The sequence below is a fragment of the Rhinolophus sinicus genome, chromosome 1 (genome assembly GCF_057876585.1).
Source record: "Rhinolophus sinicus isolate RSI-liver-muscle chromosome 1, RSI-T2T, whole genome shotgun sequence".
NCBI lineage: Eukaryota > Metazoa > Chordata > Mammalia > Chiroptera > Rhinolophidae > Rhinolophus > Rhinolophus sinicus.
Window position 1 is genome coordinate 75,682,505 of NC_142501.1, and position 20,410 is coordinate 75,702,914.

At 34.7% G+C, this 20,410-nt stretch overlaps 1 protein-coding gene across 7 annotated transcripts in view; it reads right to left on the minus strand.

Annotated features, from left to right (window-relative positions):
- Positions 1 to 20,410, minus strand: part of PPP1R12A (protein phosphatase 1 regulatory subunit 12A) — a 140,048-nt gene that overhangs the window by 91,685 nt on the left and 27,953 nt on the right. For all 7 annotated transcript variants that reach the window (XM_074325372.2, XM_074325370.2, XM_019751271.3 and 4 more), the window contains one exon: positions 2,387 to 2,517. In XM_074325372.2, the coding sequence (XP_074181473.1) occupies positions 2,387 to 2,517 (131 nt within the window). The remainder of the gene's footprint in view (positions 1 to 2,386; positions 2,518 to 20,410) is intronic.

A 20,410-nucleotide genomic window follows, 5' to 3' on the forward strand; every position in this document is an offset into this window, starting at 1 on the left:
TCACTCTGTCTCTTAAGCCATCATGCTCTATTTATCTAGGCCAAAGAAAACTAGGGTTTCATTAACTTCTCACACTCATTAGTGAAATTGTGGAAAAATATAATGCTGATAAAAATAATCACGCATTTGGAAGAGTCTGGGGCCATCATCACCCAGTATATACTAGTTAGTACAAACAACCCAGTATATACTTGTTAAATTGTGTTTTATACAACATTGTCATTGAAGTGCAAAAAAGCAAAAGTCATCATTTTTCTAATTTCAATTTGGTTCAAAGAAACTGTGGATTTCTATACTTCAGTTATACTTCTTTTTATGCAGGATAATATATAGCCATAAATTCTAACTGCCTATAAAAAGGTAGTTAAAATCAGCACAACTCTAGTCAACCTTGGCCAAACAGATCTCTTGTTTGCACAGGTCCTATGAAGCATATATGCCATACCCTACCTTCCAAAAAATAAAAAGTTGTAGTTACTCTACTGAAAATATTAACACCTGCAGCAGGCTGCTCACCCTCCTCATACGTGTTTACTGGCATATAAAAAAACTGAATATGCCAGATACTTGCTTTTCCCAGAGTAGATATGGGCAAATGACCAAGCCAGGCCAAAGGAAATCCCTTAAGGGGAAATAAGCCACAGTCAGAGGGCGCTCCAGGACAGATTCCCCTCCTTGACAAATACAGAATATGGAGAAGACTATCCCACACCCCACCCAATTTTTATTTTGCTCTTGGGATATGCACCTGTAAAAACCCAATTCAGGAGTTGTAGCAATCACCTTGTGACCAGGAGGGTCAAGGCTAAGAATAAAATCCATATTGGGAAAGTCAGAAAAAGACAAGGACTGAAAGACCCCAGGCCCTTGATGACATCACGGAGAAACTGAATAAAACTGAATGCCCTCCCTCCCTCTAAACTACATGTCATCCTGTATAATAAGAGCCCTTACTCTTTAGGTTATTTTAAATTTGATACTTGCAGCTAAAATCATCCCAACTGACACAATGGGTTATCAATCAAGTCTATGGAAATTATTTCATAGGAAATTATTCAGGATAATTATCATTGAGTTTTCAAACTCAGAAGCACAAATTTAAAAAAAAGGAAACACAAGGATTAAACACCTGAAAAAAGAAGTTGGGTTTTCATTTTCCCAGGGGAGATAAATGAGATAATGGTCAAAAGTTAACACATACTGAGTATTTCCTATGGCCAAGTACTATGCTTGATGGGTTCTTCAGTTAACCCTCACAACAAACCTAGCAAATGGTATTCCCATTCTATAGAGGAGAAAACTGAAGCTTATAGAAGTTAAGCAATTTGTCCAAGGTTAGATCCCTTGAGAGTGGGTGAGGAAGCCTTCATAATCCACATCAGTTGACTCCAGAGCCTAAATACCAAATATTTAAGGATGGCTAAAGATAAAGGTATTTTTTTTTTATAAAGAAAAGATCCAAGTCCTCAGATGAGCATGAAAAGAACAGAAAGGAGTAAGGAACTTCAGAACCATGCTTATAATTATAAACGACTACTATTGTTTTGCAATGGCAAAAAGACCTCCTCATTTTACACCAAAGAAATCAAGGCCCAGAAAGAGGAAACCAATTACCAAAAGATGTAGTACAGTTAGTGTTCAAGTCGGTAATAAAACTCAACTCAGATCTTATGATTCCCAGGCCAGAGCACTTTTCTTTTCACCAAACACGGCCTCAATGTAAACGTAAGTATTGTTATCCCCAATACATATGGAAGGGGAATGTGAAATCCACAAAGAAAATTATGAAGCCTTACTAAGGGAGGCCCCATAGAATACAACTCCCATATTCAATATTTATAGTTGAAAAGCTTTGATGTGAGCAGGTAGACAACAAAACTTTACGGTGTTGACACAAATCAGAAAAAAAATTATTTAATTAAAAATTATTTTGTCAGGCCATCTACACTCTCCTATTACAAGTGTAAAGAATGAAATTTTCTTGGAAAGTACCTGCCCGTTAAAGGTAGTTAAGAATACAATGACTATTCTCACTGACTTTTATAAAAAAACATTTCTAGAAAACAATCTTAATAAAAAACTAAGCAAGCATAAATACATTGACTAATTTGAGAACTATGTATTTATCATATTCTCCCTATAGCAAAGTAACCAAATTAAAAAGTACTGTTAATTTCCCCTAACAATTCATGGTTATACAGGGATAGACTAGGTTGTTAAATATGAATATTAACTGAATCATTTGACAATTCTCTACATGAAGACAAGGAGAGGGGATTTGCAGTTAACAAAAAAGTTCCCTCATTTTATCATTAACAACAATTTCTGTAAAATCTCAAGGCTTTAAATTTTCATTTGGATAAAAGTAAATAGAGAACTAGCTTACTCGGCAATATCAAGATATCCACAGGAAGCAGCTGCATGTAGTGGTATCCAGCCTTCATTATCAGGTTGATTAATATTTGCTCCATTTTCTACCAGAAACTTCACCATATCAACATTATCATCAATGCAAGCCTAAAAACACAAAAGAAAGCATTAGAAAAAATTTGAATCAACACTCCCAATAATACACCAATAGAATAAAACTCTTCTTTTGTCGCTTTTATAACATATCCTCCACAAATTAGTCTGCTTCTATCTTGATTGTACTGCCACCCAGCAGGCCAATGTACTAAGTAAATTGTAATATAGTCCTTATTCAGATACACGTACAACAGTAGTGTATGAGACTACTCTTTATGTCACCCCATGAGGAAAACAAGTACACTTCATTAAATTGAAAACAATCAAAACATTGTAATTAAGTATCACTAATACCTTCTATAGCAGTGGTTCCCAAAATGTGGTTTGCTGAGGGGGGAGCGATCCTTTCTGGGAGTTGACACGGTCAAAACTATTTTCAAAATAATACTAAGACGGTATTTCCCCCTTTCACTGTGTTGACATGTGCATTTGTGGGTACAAAAGCACCAGTGGTAAAACTGCTTGTGCCTTACCACAAATTAAAGTAGTGGCAAAAAAAAAAAAAAATTCAAACCAAACTAACAATTACTGTCTTCCCTATGTACTCAGTTTTTAAAATGCTATTTTTACTTATTAATGTTCTTTACAAAGCACTACAAAATTATAAACTATTAAAATCTGACTCTTAAATATGCATCGTTTCATAGTCTGTGGAACAAGGTAGAAGTATGCATAAAGTACTTCTTACAAGGATGACTGCCCTGATGAAAGGCACTTGTGCAACAGGTGCGAGCTGAACTAGCCACTTTTTCCATGCAGTATCATTTTTACTTAAATAACAAACTACAGTTCGCCTAACTTGGATTTTTGGCAGGAATTTTCTTGAAAATGAACAAAGTAAGCCTGTCATTTCAAGAAAAACAACTAAAAGTATTTGTTGTCCATGATAAATTCAAGCTTTCAAGAGTAAAATAATTAGTTATTTTAATTTAAAAAGTTAATCATGCAACATGGGCAAAGTTCTGCTATTTTAAAATAATAGTTAAAATCCTCAGTTTTAACCTCTAGTATTGTAAACATTAATATATACAACCCACAAAAGCTCTTTTGGGGTTCCTTCAATAATTTTTAAGAGTAAAAGGGGGTCCTGAGATGAAAAAGTTTCAGAACCTCAGCTTGTAGTAAATAAGGGAACTTTTATCAATGCTTACTTTGTACCAAGTAGTATGACTCGTGCTTTATCTATTTTACTGATTTATATGTTACCCTCACAGAAACCATTATGAGAACAAGAATTTTGCTGTATCCCCAGCACTTTGTACAGTTCTTGGCACATGGTAAGGGGCTCAATAAATGAATGAATGGACGAGAAAGCAAAGAGCTTAAGTAGCTTGAATAAGCCACACAGGTGAGAAATGATAGCGCTGAGATTCTAACACAGATGTTCACATTCCAAAAAACAGGCTTTTTACACATTTAACGCTGCTTTCCACAGATGCTCCCGGTTCATCAATGTATTTCTCACCTATATGCCATCTCTGCAGCAGGATATCATGCATTCTAGGCACTTAAGTGTTATATAAAAATGAAACCTATTTTTCTTTACCTATCATAGAAGCAATTAGCATTTTCTTAGGGGGGAAATGACAAAGCTGGTGTCAACAAAAGCACTAAAAACAAAATACATCTAAAGTGGAAAAGCACTGACAGGGAATCATAGTTTTTGGCTCTAGGCTTTAGTTCTGACTCTGCGACAAATTTTGTAGCTGTGGACAAGCAACTTAATCTTTTGGGGCTTTGCTATCTTTATCATTCAAGTGAAGGGAAGAAACTAAAATTCCATAAGACGTTTAACATTTTTATGTATGCATGATTCTCCCCCTTAGAACGAGTTACAAACAACCTGATGGCCAGGTCCCAAAGAGCCCCGAACACTACCTTACACACAGCAGACGGGAAATGAATATGTAAGCACTATTCATATGAACTTTAAGTATGCACTGCTTGGGAAAAGAACTGGTTTTTATCAAGGAGCAGTGGTTAAAGAAAGAATAGGAGAGATTTCAGAACCATAGCTATCTAATAACAAAAGAAACATCCAAATTCTATAGTCTTAGAAAGTAGTTTATAAGATGTTATTTAAGATAGATGAAGACTCGCAGTGGCTTGAAATAACAGACCTATTTATAAGCTTAATCATTAATTTTCCTTTAAAAAAGATATTAAACGCTATGCTCCCTTTCTCTCAACCTCTTTTAATTCCTACAGACTCCAAAACAGTATTTTGAGTTTTATCATCAATTTAAAAATACGAAACTCTATTCGATAAATGCATCCAATACAAATATGATTCTCTTTTTTAAAAGTAGAGAATGTCAAGCAAACAAGAAATAATTCTTTATAAAGGGAAATGGGAAAATGCTCACAATATATTAAGTTTTTAAAAAAGGATGCAAGACAATTAGCCAAATGAGTCCAATTTTACTATAAATTATGTACACCAAAATACTAGAATGCTATATATAGTCATTATCATTGGTTGCGAGACTGAACAATTTATATTTTCTTCTTTAAACTTTCCTTTATTTTCAAAATGTTTACAATGAATAGGTAGTGTTTACATAAAAAGAAAATCTAACAATATCTAAAGAAAATCTAAAATATCACCAGGGACATAAAGAGATCTTCTTGTGACTAAGATGGTCTCATTAAGGAGTATATATAATTGAGCTAGGTTTTGAAGATTACATAGGAGTTGTTCCCTTAGCAAGTTAACTGGAAGGAACTTCAATGAACAAATGTACTATGATTAAAAACATGCATGGAATAAACCAAACAGCAAGTCACCCAGTGGTATAGAGTATCTGTAAATCACAAAATAGTATAAGACTAAAAGGTATAAATATGTATCAGGTAAAAGATCTGAATATACTGCAAAGGTGACTGGATTTGATATTATAGGTTGTTTTAAATCTACTTTTTACACTTACACATCAAAGGAATCTGCACTCCCATCAGTAACAGTAGCTCAATTCAGCAGCAAGGAGAAGTAGGAGCAAACATTTTAGAATTTCAAGATGATGTCTGAGAAGCTATTCAGAGTTTTCAAGCACAGGGGTTGAAATGATCAGATCAGTATTTCAGAAAGATTACTGGAAGCAATCAATATTAGGATGGAAGAGCCTGAACCGAGCAACAGCAGTTACACAGAATGGGTCTATATTACGAAAAACTTAGGAGAAAATGTACAAGTTTAACACTTTGCGTACGGATCACGAGAATCTTCGTTTTTTTTCCTGAGCCATGCATTAAGGACAGATAACGAGAATTCTCGTTTTCACTGTTGACTCTTCTTACTTTGCATATTTTATTGAATTATTTGTGTTTCGTTAATATCAAGGAATACAATCTGGCCAGGCTCTCGGGAGATTTGGCCACGCATCATCTGGAGCCCACAGTGGGAAGAGGAAAGAAAAAATATCACACACGGGTGTGTAAAGTGTGCACATCAAAAAAAGTGAGAAGTGAAACTCGGTACATATGCAATTTTTGCAGTGTCCCGCTGCACAAAGGAAGCTGCTTTCTGCAGTATCACACCAGGAGGGATTACTAACATCATAGGTGAGTAAATCCTAAAAAATTCCATAGAAAAATAATAAATGACATAGAAGCATTTACGCTTTAAAGAGAAGAGTACATTTTAAAGTAGTTTCTTTTAAAAACCTGCCGGAACAGAGGGGTATGAGGGATTTAAACCCCGCTGTACGCAACGTGTTAATTAAAGATTGAATATGAAGAATGAAGGACAGGGAGAAGCCATTCATGGAAATAAATACCACAGATTCAAAGAGCAGGTTGGGAAAAGATGATTTTTTAGCTTTGGATATGCTGAATTTATACGTCTGTACACCTAACTAACCATGCATATACAGTGCTCAACTGGATACGCAGATCTTTGAAAATAAATGTGGGATTAATATATCAATTTGGGAATTATCTTCATTAAGGTAGTAATTAAAACATGGGACCTGAAATCAAAGTGATTATGAAAACTTTAAGAAAAGGGTTAAGGTTAAATTATAACCAGTATACTCAATGTAGACATCAAAGACATCTCTGGTATTTTATTCATTTAGTTCAAGAGAGAGAAATTTCTGAAGTTTACCATCTAGTAAGGAAGATAAACACACAGTAGATGCTATATCAAAAGGAATATGATAAATACAATTATAGAGCCGTGCATTGCTAATGGTGGAAGCTCAGGGGAAAAAGAGCTACAAAGGAATGCTGGTAGTCAGGGATTATTTCCTGAAGGAGGCTCTCCACCTGAGCTTAACATGTGAACAAATGAAGACACTTCCTGGGGTATGCAAAGTCACATGGTGAGTGGAAAGACAGGTAGGACCCGGAATAGAGGCTCGTCTGCCTTATCTTATCTGAGTAATTCTTTGACATTGAAGATAAAAAATTCTCAGGACGAATGGTTAATTTTTCAAGTTTTTCCATTTTAGGAAGGTGCTTGCCTTGGTCCTTTGAAAATATTAACATACAGGAATGGTTATTTCCCAGTAAATGAGCACTGCTGATTTTGATGTAAAATGATTATGTTTTTCAATTTATTACAGTAAGAAACACCAACAATACCTAAACACCAAAAATACCTAAAGCAGTTAATGCTACATCTGCATGTTCCTTTATTTTGTTATAAGCTTTTGAAATATTTTAATATAAATTAAATGTAAAAACAATATCACAAAAATACACATTATATGTAAATCTCAAGTTTGTGGTATAAATTGTTCCAAGTATTCTCCTGAACATTTATAAAGCATATACAAGAAACTGGGAAAAGCATGCCCATAAAAACATTGTTGCTAAGAGAATCAAAAGCTAGCACAAGCAACACATTAAGACACATGATTTGCTGATTATAAATAATTGACTCAATTTGATCAGTTTATTAAGCCATATAGAAAAAAAAAGAACGGCTCAAATATACTTCCAAAATCTTATCTGACGTGGCTTATCTTAAATGTTTATGGAATACATATCCAGAGCAATTACCAATAATAAATGGCTGTATAATGACACTTTTGTCATTTAAATTCAGGTACAGGCAATTTTGTCAACTTGAGCTATAAACTAATTCAACAAGGTAGTTCAAGTATATTAAACATCTGTTTTTATTTTAAAGGGGGCCTATTATTTTTCTCAGCAAGTTAGCTTAAGGATCAATTTTGTTCCCCACACATTTTAAGGAAAAAGTTAAGCAGCTTAATAACAGAAAGTTCAATACAGGAGCTTATACAACATTGGCTCAAAGTAGACAGAGTTCATGGCTTAAAACAGATTTGGGGTGGGGCATATGTATCTTAAAAAATCATTAAATTTCATTTCTAAGAGATAAAAACAAATGTGTTTAGCCACTATGTAATTCAACTGAGTAAAATGACAATCACAAATTTAGTAGTATTGGAAATACATTCTAACACTGTTATATTCCTTTGCATGAAAGCGGTTTTGTTAAAAGTATAGACTCTTAAGGGTCAGACTAGACAGTCTGGGATTAACCCAGTTCTGCCACTTGCTGGCCAGGATGTCATTAGGTAAATCACTTAACATCCTGTGTGCCATGGTTTGCCCTGGAAAATGAGGATAATAACAGTTCCCACCTCAAAAGTTTATTATGAGAGGTATATGAATTAATATATAAAGCACTTAAAACGGTACCTGCCCCAAAGTGCTATTGTTACATCAATACATAATCCACATTCTACATCATCCATTTACATTTTTCTTTTTTAAAATTTTTATCCAAAACTTACTTTTTCATCCTTCTACAAATTACAAAACAAAATTAAATGGTGGAGAGTTGTTAAATATTCCCTTTAGTATCACTACTTTTGGTAAAAGTTCCATCCACCAAAGTTTTTGAAGAGGATGATTAAATTTTAATCTTAGAAAATCTTAGGGATTTCAAACCTTCAAACACTTTTAAAGTTTTATATAAGTTCATTCATATAAATTATATACAATGCAGGAGAGTAAAGCAAAAGACTTAGTTGTATAATGTAACAATAGCAACTTAGGTGAAAATGTCATTTTAGCCAATTAGTTGAAATACTTGCAATTTGTGCCTAATCACTAGTAATACAGTTAATTATTGATAAATGATAGGCAAATTAATTTGAGACAAAAGTTCTCTAAATCAATTTTCACTTCTTTGAAACAACTCTTTATGACTCTTAGGAAGGAAAACTCAGTTCTGTTCAACTGGTGGGGACAGAAATTTGTAGATACACCAGAAAATCACCCAAGCCCTACGCATTCTGAGTGAGACACAGATGTCAGTCACGATGCTTATAGAGGAAAGGAACTGGAGCTATCACAACAAGCTTTTGTTGTATTTTAAAGAAAACGGAATTTAGACATATCAAAGAAAGAATTATGGGTATGGTTATACAAGAAAATGAAAAACTCCAAGCACTACTTCTATACTAAATAATAAAAAACAAACACCTTGATTTCGCATTAAGACTGGCAAATAAATGAACATATCTTTGGAGCATAATCTTAGGAGGTCATCTATTATATGTAGTTATGGAAACAGCTAACGAGTTCAGCATTGCATTTAAGTTTAAATGCTTTTGCCTTTCTACTCTTAGCATATAAGTAGGAAATCTAGATATAAAAATAAAAACCTGACCTCATAATAAATAATATATTCACACGATAAAATGACTGGAACAATACATTCAAAATAGGTCATACACAATGGCTAGACCATGGGAAATTGTTCATTTGGATTAAGAAAAGTTCAGGCTCACAGACTCATATATGTAGTAGTATCCTACAGAAAATACAGGAGACACAATGCCCGACTAGCAGAAGACCTAAATATATCTTTGTGGACTGAATGAACTAGACAAGGCAAGTATAGGCTGTAAGAAAATCTGAGAAAACATTTTTGAGATAAAAAAAAAAAAAGTTTCTAGGGTAAAAGTAATCTAAGTAAACATCCCTATTTAAACATCCATACTTCACCCAACAAGTACTGTTTCCCCGAAAATAAGATGTAGCCAGACAACCAGCTCAAATGCATCTTTTGGAGCAAAAATTAATATAAGACCTGGTCTTAGATTATAGTAAAATAAGACCCAGTATTATATTATATTATTGTACCTGGTATTATATGTTATATTATATTATATATTATATCCGGTATTATAGTAAAATAAGACTGGGTCTTATGTTAATTTGTGCCCCAAAAGACGCAGTAGAGCTTATTGCCCAGCTAGGTCTGATGTTCAGGGAAACATGGCACTAAATACTTGAATGAGAATGTCCCAAACAGGAAACCATAATATTCAAAGATTAAAGTACACCCTTTATCTACTCTTATTACACAGCACTGTATTTCCTTTATTGATAAATATCTATAAAGTACTAAGTTATTAAACCTAGATATTTAGAGGCCAACACTTTTACTTGGGGACTTAGTAAGGGAAGAGCATTTTTTTAGAGTTTAGAATCCTTAGGGACATATATAAGAAATCGCCTTGTTAAGATCATTCTCTCACAGTTTTTATTGATTACCTACTATGTATAACAGATTGAGTCAGCCATTTTGATGGCTACAAGGATCAGCAATAGACAGTACATTCTCTATTTCCTTCAGGCACAGTGCCTGGCATACAGCAAGTACATAATAAACATATGCAGAATGAATCAAAATAAAATGCTAACTTCTCCTTAATCAGTAAGCATTTATAACCTACTGTGTCTATGTACAAGGTCTGACAAGTTTGTGAACTTGTTGTAACGATGTTGCTAATCTTTTCTGATATAAGAGGGATTATTCTCTATGAATTTGTACGAACTGGACACACAGTTAACCAAGTTTACTATTTGGAAGTGCTGAAAAGGCTGCATGAAAAAGTTAGACGACCTGAACTTTTCACCAACAATTCATGGCTCTTGCATCACGACAATGCACCAGCTCACATGGCACTGTCTGTGAGGGAGTTTTTATCCAGTAAACAAATAACTGTATTGGAATACCCTCCCTGCTCACCTGATCGGGCCCCCAATGACTTCTTTCTTTATCCGAAGATAAAGGAAATATTGGAAGGAAGACATTTTGATGACATTCAGGACATCAAGGATAACATGACGACAGCTCTGATGGCCACTCCAGAGAAAGAGTTCCAAAACTACTTTGAAGGATGGAGTAGACGCTGGCATTGGTGCACAGCTTCCCAAGGGGAGTACTTCGAAGGTGACCATAGTGATATTCAGCAATGAGGTATGTAGCACTTTTTCTAGGATGAGTTCACGAACTTAACTGCCAGACCTCGTATACATAAAACTATACTAAGTAACTGTGTGAGACATGATGCCTTTATTGTTTCACGTTTTCCAGTCCTTTCTTCCAAATAGATTATAGTCCCTTAAGAATGGAAACTGCCCACTATACACAACAGCCAAAACATGGAAACAACCGAAATGCCCATCGGTAGATGACTGGATTAAGAAACTGTGGTACATTTATACGATGGAGTATTATGCAGTCATAAAGAAAAAAGAAATCTTACCATTTGCAACAACATGGATGGACCTAGAGAACATTATGTTAAGTGAAATAAGTCAGACAGAGAAAGACAAATACCATATGATCTCACTTATACGTGGAATCTAAAGAAAATAATAAATGAATGAACTAATCAGAAACAGTCTCAGAGACATAGAGGAAAAACTGAGGGTTGCTAGATGGGAGGGGGGTGGGGATAAGGGGGAAGGTGAGGGGATTAGAAAGCACAGTCGGTAACCACAAGATTGCCACGGGGATACAAAAGTTCATTTGGGGAATGTAATCAATAATGTTGTGAAGATTTTGTAGGGTATCCGATGGACTCTTGTCTCATTAGGGAGACCACCTCAGGGAAGATGTAGATGCCTGATCACCGCACTGTACACCCGAAGCTGAAGCTGAACAATAATGAATGTCAACTACAAGTTTATATATTACGTATATAGTTACAACAAGTGGAATATAGCATTAGGAATGTAGACAGTGGGAATGTAATGGCTCTGTGTGATGTCAGAGGGGTAGGGAATGGGGTAGAGGGGTTGACACAGTGTGATGGATATAAATGATAAACGTCTATTACTTTGTTTTGTGCACCTGAAACTAACAAAATAACACGTTGCATACGGCAGGGTTTAAATCCCTCGTGAAGATTCTCGTGATCCGTACGCAACGTGTTAAAAAAAAAAGAATGGAAACTGCCTTACATACGCATAATACCTACCAGTGCTACTCAATACATTTTTTTAATGGAGTAAAACAAATGATTATGCAGTACTGTCCTCAGGATGCTTATAATCTAATTAGGAAATTAAGATAAGCAAATAAAGAAATAAACTAAGCAATTTATATAAGTATAATAGCATTAATAAAGGAAAAGTCAGCATGTGAGTAGAGGGAAATGAGTTAAAAAAAACCTTTCTGGGGAAAATAAATCTTTTGCCAAGTTTTGTTACTGGCTGGGCTCTGGAGTTAGATGAGAAAGCAGGAACAGATAGCTGTTCTCCTTGTTGAATTCTTTTATTAGACATGGTCGAAACTAACCTGTGAGTGTTTAATCAATGTATACATATTAGTAAGAAAATAATTTAGTTTCAGTGGAAGAAATAAAAGAATCGGCCTATTTCATTCAATTAAAAAAACCCAACAAGTTATAAGAGTATGTATTATCTTGGTACTGACAGGCCTAATCAAGAGTCTAGAATACATGCCAATATTAATTAACTGAAGTCAAAGTCGCTGACTCATTTTCCATAAGCTTATCTATAGTGAGGACATAAAATTCTTATGGCTTTCCAAAATAAAACAAAAGATTCACAGTTGTTAGTTATCTAATTGTTTCTTGACGAATTTCTCCAGTGTTCAGCAAAATATGTGGCCAATAAAGAGCATAGATTATTCATGAATTCAACAAATATTTATTGAGTGCCAACTAAAGCCAGACACTAGGCTAGTTGATAGGAATGAGTACACTGGTGAAGGATACAGAGCCGATTTCTGCACTCATAGAGCTTAGCATCCAGAAGGCAAGACAGATAACTAAACAAATAATAACAAAAAGAAATATGATAAATGGTATGGCCTTAACCAGATTACTTAACCTAGATTTTGGAAAGAGGAGAAATTAGAATCTCTGAAGGTGGTGCCCAGAATTTCCACTTTAAAGAAGTCCCCCATCTAATTTGTAAAAACACACTAGACTGAGAACCACTGATACCCATGGTGATTGAAACTAGATAAATAAATGACAAGACACAGGCAGCATATATAAAATGCTACTGGAAAAAGTCTATGCCAAACCTGGGAGGCAATAACTATTAGAGGGGAGGCAAAATGGAAAAAAGAAAAGTATGTAAGTATGCAAAAATCTAGATAGAAAAAACAGTGTGGAAAGAAAATACAACCTGACAAACCAAAGGCAATGCACCACATTTTGGTGCTACTTAATAACATATTGAATAAAACGAGATGAAAGGTAAGATGATAAACCTTATTTAAGAATAAAATCGGGCAATGAAAAGAACAAAATATATCCAGAAATCAAGATAAGATGGTCAAAGACTCATAATAAGCCAATCAAAAAGAATGTAAATATTATAATTTCTTAGCAAGGTACAAATATTAATATGGCTAACAAAATGAGATGGGGGAAAGCAAAAACAGATGAGTGCTGACTTCCTTCTCTTTCCTAGAATCTTTCTAAAATGGGAGCATGGTTTAAAAAATCTTATTGCAATGTATTCATAGCCTATTTTTCTAATGTTAAAGAATATTTAAGGAAATACTCTCTGGTTGCAAAAAACATTATCTAAAATTTGACCACTACTTCATTCTTTAGTTGTTTTTTTTTTTTAGCAAATTAAACCCAAACAAAATTTAACACTTTCTAATTAAAATAGTTACATAATATGTGTCCATTTAAATAAAAGTATGTCAAAGGATTTGCATAGAGATTCTGAAATGTTCCCTAAACGAATGATGTTTGTGGATAATTAACATCCACTGAGCAATTACTATTACTTTTTAGCATACAGCACAGTGTTTAGCTCAAAGTTAAAAAAGCCAAACCCTGCCTGCGATAAACTCACAGTCCAATTAGAAATAAACATATACTTAGATAAAATTACGAAATGATCTTATCTCCTTTATCTCAAATTCTCCTCATCCTAATATACCTGGATTATTTCAGTATACCTTTTCTGAAACATGAAGAATTAATGTCAAATTTTTAAAAATTTAGATTGTGTGTGTGTGTGTGTGTGTATAAATTCAAATTGATGAAAAGGGGATGGACTTGGAAAGAGAAAGGCAATTTTTTTTGGTCATCTCAGGATATGGATAGGGGAATAAAAGCAGGGAAGAGGCAATCTAAACCTTGGAAGTATATTCCTGCATCCTTTTCAGAAAGGAAACAACAAAGATGTCTAACAAAGGCTGAGAACCTGGTAGTTGTTTTGCTATCTTCAGATATGCTTCAACAAAAACTACCAAGGATGAAGTTGAAATATGTAATTCTGGGTCATGGGGAAGGAAATTGAAAAGAACAATCTTATTTGGCTACTTTAACCAAATTTTTTTTTTTTTTTTCCATTTTAGACTACCAAGCTACTCTGCATTTCTGGGACCACTGATGGAGGAGTTTAGGAAGCAGTAGTTAATACTTCAAGTCACAAAATTAAGAGGGGCACCATTCTGGTGGAGAGCGGGGGCGGCGGGGGGGGGAAGCAAAGATATAATTGACTTTCAAGTATTTTGTTGAACACTAAGAAACAGAGAAATAAACAGCTCCTAGTAAGCAAAGCATAGTAAACAGCAACCAACCGTATTTACTAATATAAATTGAGGTATGTAAAACGCCACAAAATTATTTTATTTTAGTTTGCTAATTATGGTAAGTAGCCACTAAGATGGCAAATGATCCCTGCCTCATGGTAGTCACACCTGTATGTAAATTCCTCCCCTTGAGCGTGGGCTAGACCAATCAATGACTTGCTTCTAATAAACTGAATGAACTAGAAGTGATGGGGTGGCCCTTTTGAGACTAGGTTTTAAAAAGATTGTAGCTTTCATCCTGGCATTGTTCCCTCCCTCCCTCCCCCCCTCCCTCCCTCCCTCTCTCGTATCACCCACAACCTGAGTGCATTCAACTGCCAGTAGAAGAGGCAGTCATGTGGAGAGCCCATGTGGCAAGGCCTGCCAATCACCACATGAGTGAGCTGTGAAGTGCATCCCTACCTACCTCCAGCCTCCCCGCCCCATCCTCCTTAAGTCTTCAGATGAGATCAGAGTCCCAGCCAAGAACTGAGGGCAGTGTCTTGTGTGAGACCTTGAGCCAGAAGCACCTAGCTAAGTCACATCCAAATTCCTGAACAATAGAAAATGTGAGATAATAAATATTTAGTATTTTAAGTTTAAGGATAATTCTCTGTGCAGCAATAAATAATAGCTACATTGCTAGATTACTGACGAAGGTAGAGGCATTTATATTAGCTTTCTTTGCTTCAGCTTGTATATGTATTCAAACATCACGTTCCCTTCTCTTCTTAATCTCTAATCTGTCTTTTCTCCTGTATTTTAACTCCTCTTAAATGTCATCAGTTAGTCCTTTAAGCTAAAGTTATCTAAATTTAGACCTAACCCTCCATTTCCACAAATTCAAAGCTCTAATCACACTGAACCATCCTCCATTCCTTGAAATGCCAAAACAATCTGAAGTCATAAATTCAAAATAAATAAGAATCACCTGATCATGTGCCAGTACTCACGCTTGGTGAGTCAAAAGGCATAAAAGCATAACCTTCTTAACTAACGAGAGCTATCCTAAAAAAATAATAAAAATTATTATTCCTTCAATGTTTACTTTTGAGGAGGGAAGGCATATGAATAGCAACCAGGAAGCTTTTATATTAGGATGGTGCAAAATTGCGGTTTTTTGCAATTATTTTTAACCTTTTAAAGGGCAATTACTTTTGCAGCAACCTAATACAATCCTCTGCATTGAGGAAAAGGGATATGTATAAATTTGTATTGCATAATTCATTCATTCAATCATCTTGCCCAAATTGTTATGAAAAGATGCTAATACTTGTATATTTACAGATAATAAAGTTTTAACACTCCTTCAAATGTAAATCACTACTTGTCAAAAGAGAAAGTAATAAGGCAGAAATAAGAATACCTAAATATTCAATTTGCCTCCTGAAACAACTGTCAGGATGAAGCCCTTTTGAAAGCAATTTATCCCCAAAATTTACTGCAGTATTTCCCAAACTGTTTCTAAAAAACTACTGAACTAGAAAAGTTAATAAACTTTTTTGACAAAAAGGCTCTTAAAAACGATTAAATTTAGGAAATACTGGAACAAAACAGATTTCTTTACTGCAGAACTTGTCAACAAATCCCATTTCCCCCTAACATTTATTTTTATTACCAAAATCTATTTTTATGTCTAAATTGAGGCACACATTTTGGTAACCACTGTCCCATACATACAATCTATCTATAATATAATAAATGTGTACATCACTGCACTGTGAATTCTAAGTCACTCTCAGAACAGATAATCGATAATGGATTAATAATTTCACAATTTTAGTCCTTTAGGGGGAAAACTTTGTATGCAGATTTTATGCACCAATAACTACATGGATCCAAGAAACTTCTGAACGGTCTTTATACTGCTTATCTAAACTAGACACTCAACGATTAACACGGCTGACTCCCACTACAAATGAGATTTTCATCTTTGGGATGGTTCTCCACCTCTCTAAAAAACGCAGGTAGGTATTCCTGCCAGAAACACAGAAGCTACAAAACTCTGCTGAGGCAGACATGACAAATAAAAAGTATTCCGATATAAAAAGTATTCAGATAAAAATCCCAGTGCTAAAAACCCTACAAAATCCACATTCTTAGTTCCATCACAAAAAAGCAGGTTAACCTGGTGGGAGGAGTTGTCAAGAAAAAGTAACCTAATAAAATTTCAATTCTTTTGATAACAACAATTAACCAAGGTAGTTTGGGCTATTGTAACTTCTCTGGAAGAAGACAAAAGGGTACCCGAGTGATGGCTGAGGCGTTGCTGGACCCTACAGACTGCTCCTTTATTTCTAAGGCCTTCCACAGCCCGTGTTAATACAGCTACAGTTAAATCATTCTCTCCTTCCATGTTACGTAAGACTGAACATATGTGTCCTAACACACTTAAGGCATTGTATGATAATTATCTACCCAAATGTACTAACTCTGCATTCATTTTCCTTTCCTTCTGCCTCCACTATACTGTTCTCAAAGGCAAGGACTCCATTATATAGAGGGTACCAAAAAAATGTATACACATTTTAAGAAAGGAAAAAACTGTATTAAAATTGTAATACTCAATATACACTGATAACAGAAGATGAATACAAGTCATGTGTATACATTTTTTTGGCACTCCAGGTATATTCAAAACTTAGTATCTAGAATACATTAGTCAGTAATCAAATGTTGAACGGAGGAACCTACAAGTATGATTTAGCTTCATTGGTAGGACTCAGAAACCGATTGCTGATTCTTTGTCACCTGTGGAAGACAATATCAGAGAAATCAATTTTTCCATGTCATATCTGACTTACTACAGGAGGATGGATACGTTACAAAACATTTTGCAATCTTATTATCTTAGGGGGAATAATATCTTCTCTTTTCCTACACGAAAAAATGTGTAACTCATACGAAATTTAATACCTACAAAATAGTAAACTATCTTGTAGTCAAATGTACAAATGAGTGATACTCATGATCACGCAAAAAAAAAAGAAAGAAAAAAAAAATCACATTCTTCAAAGCTAACGGATGACCAGAGCTGAAATGATCATAGCAGTGCAGAAATAAGTTACTGTTTTAACAGCCCTTTGTTTTGGCCACTCTTGAATATTCACACCATTTTCACCTGTGTCCCCTAACCAGGTAGGGGGAATTCCAAGGCAGGAAAGACTCCAAGCAAATGATTTCACTTTCACTTTCTGTAATACCTGCCATTAACGAAACCTACACTTCCCATGGTACCACATGCAGATATCAGATATGATCCCCTCCTCTCCCTCATAGTGACATAAAATAAAACAGAATTGTCTCTAAGTTTCCTTTTTTTAAAAAAAATCAAATTATATAACCAATAGCATGTAATGTTTTGTTAAAATAACATTAGCATTCTAGCATAAAACTACTGCCACAAAAGGAATTTCTTCCACTACTAAGACTCCCCATGCACATCAAGTTCTTAGTAATTTAGCTACTGTGGTAATAAAGGCGGCCAAGACAGCGCTGAAGACAAAGTGAAAGAAAGCCAGCTAGTTCGTTTTATTTTTTTTGTTTTGGAGTGCTGCCTTGCATTTCCCTGAAAGTCTAAAAGCTAAGTCTTGACCATATAAGGCCTTGGGATTCCCATGGATGGAAACGCCTAGACAACAGTCAAATCTAATAACCTTAAAATATACCAAACACAGGTACTGAACTACCATGAGAGGATTTTTAAAAAATTCTAGTTTCACTTAATTCTCGCAAATAATCTCAAAAGTGTTCCTGCAAAACAATACAATCAAATCAATAGAACATATATTAATCATTGAAATTTCCTAAAAAACAAACAAAACAACTTTTGATGACAATCTTCCTAAAGTCTGTTACACATTCCTTTGTCATTTCAAACAAGGACAAAAAATGTAATTTAACTTTTCTCTATTAACTAATTATGGTATCGACTATTAAACTCAAATATTACACAACAATGTCCTTCTTGCCAATAGTTTAGGCAGCCAAAAGGATACCTAAAATGCTTTTTGGGAATAGATTGTCTTGGATTTTGCTTCCATTTGTCACCTCTTTAAATTACCTGATAGCCTCCTGTTTTTCATTTTAATTCGTAGCTCTTAATTTGCCAAACATTAAAAAATAATTCAGCCTAATATAGGAGTACATAGAAACTATGTGAGGACTTCTCCCGAGTAAAATGAAGGTACTTGTACTTAAGAGTGGATTTGTTATGTCTGTTCCAGTTCTATGAGTAATGCTTATTTTCCAGTTACTCTTTAAATCATAAAATTTCCAATATGAGACAAAAAATTATTGAACAATTATGCCCTGTAAAATGCAGAGGGCTGACCAATAACCAAATAACATCAAAACTTACAACTGCTGAAAATAAGAAAACTAATAAATTTTATTGGCAATGTTTCCTCTGCATGGCAGTAATTCAGAACAATCACGTGACGCAACTAGTGATCATTTCAGAGCTCTGGGAAAAACAGTGGTGACCCTAAGAAAATGCAGACCTCAGATAAGAGTTTACTTTTATATTGTTTATATTTTATTTACAACTTTGCATGCTCATATGTTTAGAATAATAAAATGTACTAATAACTTAGTGATTTCATTTTCAAAAATTAAGGAGCAACAAAAAAAAGAAAAAGTAGAAGTTCATTTTATAGAACTTAGCAATGTGTCAAGTTTAATAATGGAATAGTCATGTGTGATACAAATGGAAGTCTTTTCTGTTATAGCTGTTTCATGTTATAATAATATGAGAACAGAATACATAAATAAGACATGGAGGTAAACCCCAAAGCTCGACTTTATGACAATAATAAACTTCCTCTTCCAGAAAACCGAAGCCTGTTTCTGGGCTTTAACGCTCCTCACCAGCACTACTACACTGTTCAGACCTTTACAACAATTACTGAGTGTCATTTATTAGGTACAATATGCTGGGCATATAAAGATGAATCATACTGATACAGATACTCATGAAATCTATGATTTTAATTGGGAGCCAAAGAGGAAATAAGGCGACCTTTTTTCATAGGACAAGTGCTATTATGTTGCAGGAGCTCGGTAGATAGGAATAGTCTGGGGGAGGAATCAGGGCTTCTAGGAGAACCTAAACCATGTCTTTAAGGATAAAAAAATTGTGAAGGTTAAACAACTTTCCTAAAGGGGTGGGGGGGCAGTATAGCAGGTAGAGAGCGTGGGTATTGCTGAAGGATCATCAAGTTCGAGAAGGGATGGGAAGGTGATTAGGGAGAATTAAGTAGAGATGAGAGGGGGAGATAGTGGCTGGCCTCATAAACCAGGCTAAGGAGGCAAAATTTACTCTGTACACAGTATTTGCCAAATATGAATAATATAAGGGGATCCCTCTAAAAAGAAAAAAAATTCCCACAGACTTCCCTAAAATTGACTGAAATTATATTTATCCTGCTATTTAAAGAGCTACCAACATAAACCCAGGCCTTTATATGTGCTTTCGTACATGTAGAAATCAAAACAAATTTATACATTTTCTCACCATTGTTTTCTTTAGTTTGTAAAGCAAGTCTGTGATCTCATTTGTCTGGGTATTGACCCCCACCCATTGCAACCATGACATTTTCCTTAAATTCATCTTGGTCTTTCCTCATTTGTCTATGACAGTTAATCTATTATATTTGGTATCAACTCCAACATAAATGGAAATGTATGCAACTGAAACTAGGAAGCAATATCCAGCTGTAAGACGTTCATTCATTTGCTGTCTATCTACCCATCTACGTAGCTACTCATGCTCATATATTTAGATTATCTTCACAATGAAACCTCGAGAATTAAAACACTCTTGCTGAACAGAGTCAATGGAATCGTAATAGATATATATGATTACAGAGGGGCAATAGATTGGGGGAGAGGGGTTATCACTTTGTGAGGGGTGAAATATCTAACTAGTGCATTGTTTGGTACACCTGAAACTAGTATTAAAAAAAAGAAAATTCTTGCTGAGATGGAGTTTAAGAGAGTTTTAAGACTCCTAAACTTCTGGCTTATGTGATTAGGTGGAGGATA